Genomic DNA, 6,939 nt, shown 5'->3' with positions numbered 1-6,939 from the left:
GATGCCTAAGAAAGATCAAGTTGCATGGATTAGTATATGTGCTATGCTTGGCTTATATTATCTGCTTTTTATCTTCATTTGCCAGCCAGACTTGCAAATTTGATCAAAGAAATGAAACCATCTCTATATGCTGCAATGCACTATGAACAGATCTTTGTAACAGTGCTATTTGATCTTTGTAGTTTCCTTGTCATTGAAAAGAGGTCTTCTCTGAACATTATGGATGGTGCATTCACAATTCAAGTTGCTGCATAAGCTTAATGCAGCACATACGAAATGTAATGTGCCATCTTTAACAGCAGTTTTCTCCTTAAACTGATCTAGTAAATAAAAAATGCTGAACATTGTCATGTTGAAATGATTTTTTTGATCAGCCAAGTAAAAAAAAAATCCACCTTTACTTTTCAGCATTTGATTAAAAGACACAGGAACTTTTACCCATAAATTTGCCATTTCTTCAACTGCCTGTAGACAAGGAGATTGGGTACGGCGGTACCATCCACTGTGCCAGTCAACCAGGCGCAGTAGTATCGTACACTGTCAACCTCGTCTTCTTCGTCAACCAGACCAATCTGAGCCCTTCGGATCAATGATGAGGTGCTCCAAAAGTACATACAGCAGCACCCGGAGTTTGACGGTGGCTTTTCCCTGCACCTGCTGTGGTGAGCTCACTCTTTGGTGCTCTGCTGTAGCCTTTTCTCTGTCTCTCATGGACTCCATGAATCCAGGACCTTCGACCCTGTCATGTCACAGAGGAGACGTATCTTTGATAGCTATGACAGAAAACACACACAAAAGAAAAAGCCTTTCCTGTTACCACAGCCCATTGGCTGGTGGATTTGCTGTTGTTACAGTAACTCCTAGTCTAGTTATCTGAATCCTTAAGACTACAGAAGTTTCGAGGGAAAGAGACCTACAGATCAATGGGCACAATAGTTGTTGCCATGTGACCACTGGTTTAAGCTGAAAAAAGAGGTGCTTTGCGTTTACAAAGGAAGAGCTCTTTCTTGTGGGAGATCTCAACAACACTTGTCAGATAGAATCGAGTGCAACTCTCTGCTTAAAAGAGTACACAGTGCATGGAAGTGGAAGATATGCATTTGATGATGGAGATGTATTCATCCATAGGCTGTTCTGAGAAGAAGAGAAATGGAATTCCACTTATTCCTAACAAAGAGAGCCAGCACACTTGCAGACCATGAACTGAGGAAGTCGAAAGCAACTACTATTTTGTGTTCCCTGACCACTGTTCCGAAGAAAGATTCCATGTCCCTTGTTCATAGGTAGTTCTCATAAACCAGTGTCACTCATGCTTGGAAGATGGCTGCACTCAGCGTCCGATACAGAGTTGTCAGGTGATCCACTGTTTCCGGACGAAGATGAAGCCCAGTTCCTGCATTCATGGCCACCTGGAAATGCGGGCCTCAGATGGAAGCTGGTGTAGGATTTGATTCGTGGGTCGAGCCATCCATGTCTGTGGATTGAATTGGCCACCCTTTTGTTGGGCAGTGCTCTGATCACACCCAGCTTTGGGCTGCACCTAATCAGCGACGCATGCGAGTATCCCATCCACCCTTATTGTTGCTTTCCCCTGTTTCAGCTCATTCTCAGGTTGCTGATGCATAAACAGAGCCCGAATCATGATTGCAACTCTGTACCCTTTGGGGTCCAAATTTAGTGTTTTTTGTGTTCAGATTCAATCTAAATAATGTCTACAAACAATGTTAAAAGTTCAAACAAGAGAGAACCAAGCATACGATAAGCCTTTTGAAATTGTTCGATGCTCTGTCTGTCTCTCTCTCTCTCTCTCTCTCTCTCTCTCTCTCTCTCTCTCTCTCTCTCTCATCATCAATTCATTTTCTGATTACTAATTAACGAGTTATCCTTTCTTAACCTGAAACCCCTAACTATTCTCAAGGGGAAATCTTTCCATTTGCATGAGTGTGTCACTCAGATAGGACCTTAATACAAATGCCCATAAATCGAATGGTGGAAGATAACCTGTTGCTAAGGATTGGAGAGATGGAGGCTCTCATGTCAGTGAAGATTACTATCACTGTCTTGATTTTTAGGATCGGACAGCAGTAGTTGTCTTCTAAGTTGCTAATGACGATTGCATGTGAATGGTGGCAATAAAAGTGGCTGGTAGCGGACTTAATATGTAAGCTGTGATGGGAAAACTATGGCCTTCCTTCCACTATGGGTATGTGGGCATAAAAATTGCTACTGTTATATTTTTAATATTAAAAAATTAAAATTAAATAATAATAAATTAAAATTATAATATATACATTTTAATATCATTCAGAAAATCATTATTTGATTTATAGATGCATCATCATCAAATTCGAAAGCAACAATATCGATACCCAAAAATAATTATATTTGTATTATCCTCTTTTTCTATCCTTCATAAAACTACAAAGAGCTACCCTTTTAAGACAAGAGCGAAGGTCCAAGATGATAATCATGAGAGTCTCTCTTATCACGATCATCTCCTAAGGAATTCTATCATTGAACTTTATATTTATTGATCGATAAGCATAATTAGAATGTAATCAAATCTATAATATATATTTTCTAATTAGATAAAGCCACGTAATCTAATATTCTCCCACTTGGCCACTTAATCGATAAGATATAAAAAATTTAAAATTAAATTTTAAAATTAAAATAGAAAATTAAATTTTTATTTAAAAATAATTTTACTTAATTATATTCTAAAATTTTTAAAAAATATTTTATACATGATCATAAATTTTAAAATAAGCCAATAAATCCAATGAGTATAATAATAATAATTTATTTTGATGTACTTGAAACTACTAGAATAATTATAATTCTTAGAAAACAAAACTGCTATAATATTATTACAAAATATCTTCAACGACTTGATAATTGACTTGAACATACCAAGTCCTGAGATGAAATTATGTAGTCATAAAATTTAATTTGTGGCCTTAAGGCATATTATAAATTCAACTTTCATTATTGATAATGTAATAAGCAATTGCTTTGTACTTTTCTAAGAAATTATCTCTCCAGTTAATGTGTATATAAATCTTGAATATTCAATCACTTGAAGCTATTCTAACATGAGCATATAATCTTTCTCCCTTTATAGATATCTCATTATTTTCATTATAGCTTTTCAATGTTCCATTCTTGGATTGCTTCGATATCTATCCAGCATTTCAATTATAAAACTGATATATAATATTCTACAAGCTTAGGCATATAATAAACTTCCAACTATATATAAGAATATCCTTCATTTGATTTTTTTCTAAGTTATTTTTAGTATACTGGCTTTGATTAAATCTTTCACCTCTAGTAATTGGTGTATCATTAGTGGAATAAAATTGTATACAAAATCTCTCCAAAACTTAGTTAATATATTATTTCTAATATTATCTTAGTAATCCTTGACATCTATCTATAAATATCTCAATATCAATAATATAAATTATTTCATTCGTATCAATCATTTTAAAATTCTTCGTGAGAAACATCTTGGTTTCATATAGTAAACTAAAATCATTGCTAATAAGCAAAATATCATTCATATATAAGACCAATATTATAAATTTACTCACATTGACTTTTAGATATATACACTGATCAATAGAATTTTAAATAATACCTTTATGTGATAAATAAATATTATTTTATAAATTTAAATAATACATTTGAATAACTAAATAAATATCTAAAAAGAATAATTAGAATTTAACTATCACATGCAAAATTTTATCAATATGTCATATGAGAAAACTATAAAAAAAATTAAAATATATATTTTTTTAGGCATAAAATTAGGCTAAACATCAGTCCAACTAATTAAATTAAAATTAACCAAAGTCAAATTTTGATTAAAGTATCGAATATAAATCCAGTCAAGCGATTACAATATAGTCAAGATTAAGTTCGATCAAAATATTTGATTAAATAAATCAAATTAGTCAGTTTTATAATTAAAGACATAAGTTAGAACTATTTAATTTTGAAGGGGTAAAACTATAATTTTATTTGAGATATATAATAAAAATATTTAAAATTAAAAAAGTAGAACTATTAAAAGGTCATGAATTAGAATTAAAAGGTTTATAAGGCAAAACTATCATTTTAACGGTGAAACCCTAATTTTTTTCTCATCTTGATCGTCTCACACATCCAACCAATGACCTCACTGATCATCGGGCTCATGCACGGTTGTTCTCATTGGGCATGTGTTCCTCACTAGCAAAACAACTTTGCGGCCATGCACCACTGATGGAGTGCTGCCAATCGTCGTCCCACCATACAACTGTGCATATGCGTGAACTGGTGACCCCACACGATGGCCACAACAAGTGGCTTTGCTCATGCGTTCACAAGATGACCCTATCGGTCATTGCAATTGTTCTTGTTCACTGCACAACTAATGAGAACTCTGGCCTTCGGCATCTATTCAATGTTGGTCATGACCAACAAACATAGTAGTAGTGGCATTACTATATATATTAATCAAAGGCAATGCTGCAACCGTCGCAAGTAGCGACACTACTGTAGTCACCTACGATGAAGGCAAGTCGGCCATTGTAAAGCTGCTGCACACAAGCAATCAAGCATGTGATCGCCCCCGATTATTGCACCCCACCGTACTTTCATTGTGTAAAATAACACCTATATGCAACTGTTGCCACAATGACTATTGGAGGTTGGCGCTCTCAATAATATTATCACTAATAACAAGCTGTCAATGGTAGTCCAATAATCAAATTCACAGAATACCGCAATGCCCATAATTAAGTGACCAAACGGATGAGATAAGAAAGCAAATCAACAAAACGATAGATTATTCAAACATCATAAATAAAGATCGAATAATACCTTTTTAAAGTAAATAGTACTAATAAACAAGTCTAAATATAAAACAAATTTGATGTACATTTATAATCTAATATATTTGATCTCAAAATATGATTTTTTTTTATAAATTATGAGCATAAAATCATAATTATGCTACTATAGAATACTTTAATACCATAAATTGAAATTGAAGAATAATAGATCACATTTACGATGTATACTCTTTGATATCATTCTGAAAGCTTTTATCTGGTCTGCAAGCATAATGTCGTCGAATCCGAAAGCTACAGTGATATCAATATATAAGGAGAACTATACATACATTCTTGTTTCTTTCTACCTTTCATTGGACCTCGATTCATAGACCATGTCACCCAACTCCAATTATTCAAGAAGTTTTTTCAGTTAGAACATCATGTGACTTTAAGCGTAGGGATTTGATTTTATTCGAATAAAAAGACTAAGACTAAATAAATAAGAGCTCCTCAAAAAGAGGGGTAATAACCTTTTCTTAGGATTCGGATAATTTGTAGTGGCCCCTATAAGTCAAAGAAAATAGGATCAGGGCTAAGAGAGATTGATGATAGATTTATATCTCCATATTTCATTCCTAGGAAGTACTATTATAGGCGAGGGCATATAAAATTGATAATTATGAGAATTTCTCATGTCAAGATTATCTTCTAAAAGATCTTAGTACGATGAAATTTTATTTTTATTAATCGATAATCTTAATTAAAATCCAGATATATAATATAATATACGTTACCCAACGTATAGCTAGCAGTTTAACTCATCCAACGTGGAGAATTATAATTCGTTGCCAATCGAAACTTAACAGTTACTGTTACATCATCTGTCTTCCCCGCAGGTTTAATGGCCTTCACCCTTGAAACCTAGTGGCCCTATGCTTTAATGCGTCCTGCAACTACCAAGCCAACTACCAACTGACCAACCTACCTCCATTTGTGACATCAGTACAAGGTAAACCGGACCTATTTAATGGTCTGTGAGCCTCAACTCCGGCCGGCCGAGTGAAGCGGGCCACTGACGTCGCCTCTCCGCCGTCCACCTCCATATGGAGAGGTCATCATGTGGGCTACCAAAGCTTGCATGATATCTTTCCCTGTGTCCTTGATCGCCATTATTCCCTGTAGTGTAGCACCGAGTTGTGCTCACGTTGGATTGTTTGATGTCTGAGGACAGGGACAATCCTGCAGATCCACAAGACATGGCGGCTACTGTAAGAACATGGAAAGGAGGAGGCGTGCATTCAAAGCAAAAGGGACATAGAGCATCTTCCAGGTACAAAGTGAAATGGTTAAACAGCCAGCACTGCCGCCATGCTTCATAGGGGTTGAGGTTTCTCTTGTTTTACCTGAGTCGTAAGGAATGCATCTGTTCGACAAGTGAGGGTGGGAACACTTCCTGCCTCCATCGGCCACCATGGGCCAGTGTTAAAGAAGATGGACCCTGTTTCGTTGACATGGTGATCAGACGTGTAGGCCATGGAGCCTTTCCTACTAATACTCTAACGAGCTTGGCTTCCTGAGATCTTCCTAGCTACATTTCTTCTTCCCTCCCTAGCGAGACCATAGCTAGAGAAGAAGAGATACAGCAACATGTCGAGCCGCAGATCGAGGATCACCGGCAAGGAGATCAATGAGCTCGCCTCTAAGCTGCGGTCTCTGCTCCCGGAGTCTCGCCGCAGGAACATGAGCCGGGTAATCGATCAAGACCCAAAACGCCACCTCGGCCTCCTTTATGTTTGCCTGCCTTTGACGTAACAACGCATGCATGCATGCATGCACGCAGGTGTCGGCGTCCAAGTTGCTGAAGGAGACATGCAGCTACATCAAGAGCTTGCACCGCGAGGTGGACGACCTCAGTAGCCGCCTCTCCGACCTGATGTCGACGATGGAGACCGACAGCCCTCAGGCCGAGATCATTAGGAGCATCCTCGGCTCCTAAGTTTAGCCGATCTAGTGTTGTATTATGTAGACGATCTCAGGGACTTCCCTGGCTGTGCCTGTCACCCTCTGTAATATGTATTAACAGCATCCAGTAGCATTGCTTGTGCTTGATGGC

At 36.8% G+C, this 6,939-nt stretch overlaps 1 protein-coding gene across 1 annotated transcript; it reads left to right on the top strand.

Annotated features, from left to right (window-relative positions):
* The first annotated feature begins 6,390 nt into the window (after positions 1–6,390).
* Positions 6,391–6,939, top strand: LOC135672609 (transcription factor ILI3-like). The gene is made up of 2 exons (XM_065181107.1): positions 6,391–6,575; positions 6,667–6,939. Exons 1-2 carry the CDS (start codon positions 6,474–6,476, stop codon positions 6,820–6,822), a joined length of 258 nt encoding a protein of 85 aa, XP_065037179.1. The 5' UTR covers positions 6,391–6,473; the 3' UTR covers positions 6,823–6,939.

This window comes from Musa acuminata, chromosome BXJ1-4 (genome assembly GCF_036884655.1).
Source record: "Musa acuminata AAA Group cultivar baxijiao chromosome BXJ1-4, Cavendish_Baxijiao_AAA, whole genome shotgun sequence".
Classification (NCBI taxonomy): Eukaryota; Viridiplantae; Streptophyta; class Magnoliopsida; order Zingiberales; family Musaceae; genus Musa; species Musa acuminata.
This window is presented reverse-complemented; position numbering and strand designations above follow the sequence as displayed.

What these genes read in the sequence shown, in the direction of transcription:
- LOC135672609 (XM_065181107.1), top strand. Translation starts at nt 6,474, where the DNA reads ATGTCGAGCCGCAGATCGAGGATCACCGGCAAGGAGATCAATGAGCTC. An exon ending in GCCGCAGGAACATGAGCCGG is followed by an intron (nt 6,576 to 6,666) that starts GTAATCGATCAA and finishes GCATGCACGCAG; the next exon opens with GTGTCGGCGTCCAAGTTGCT.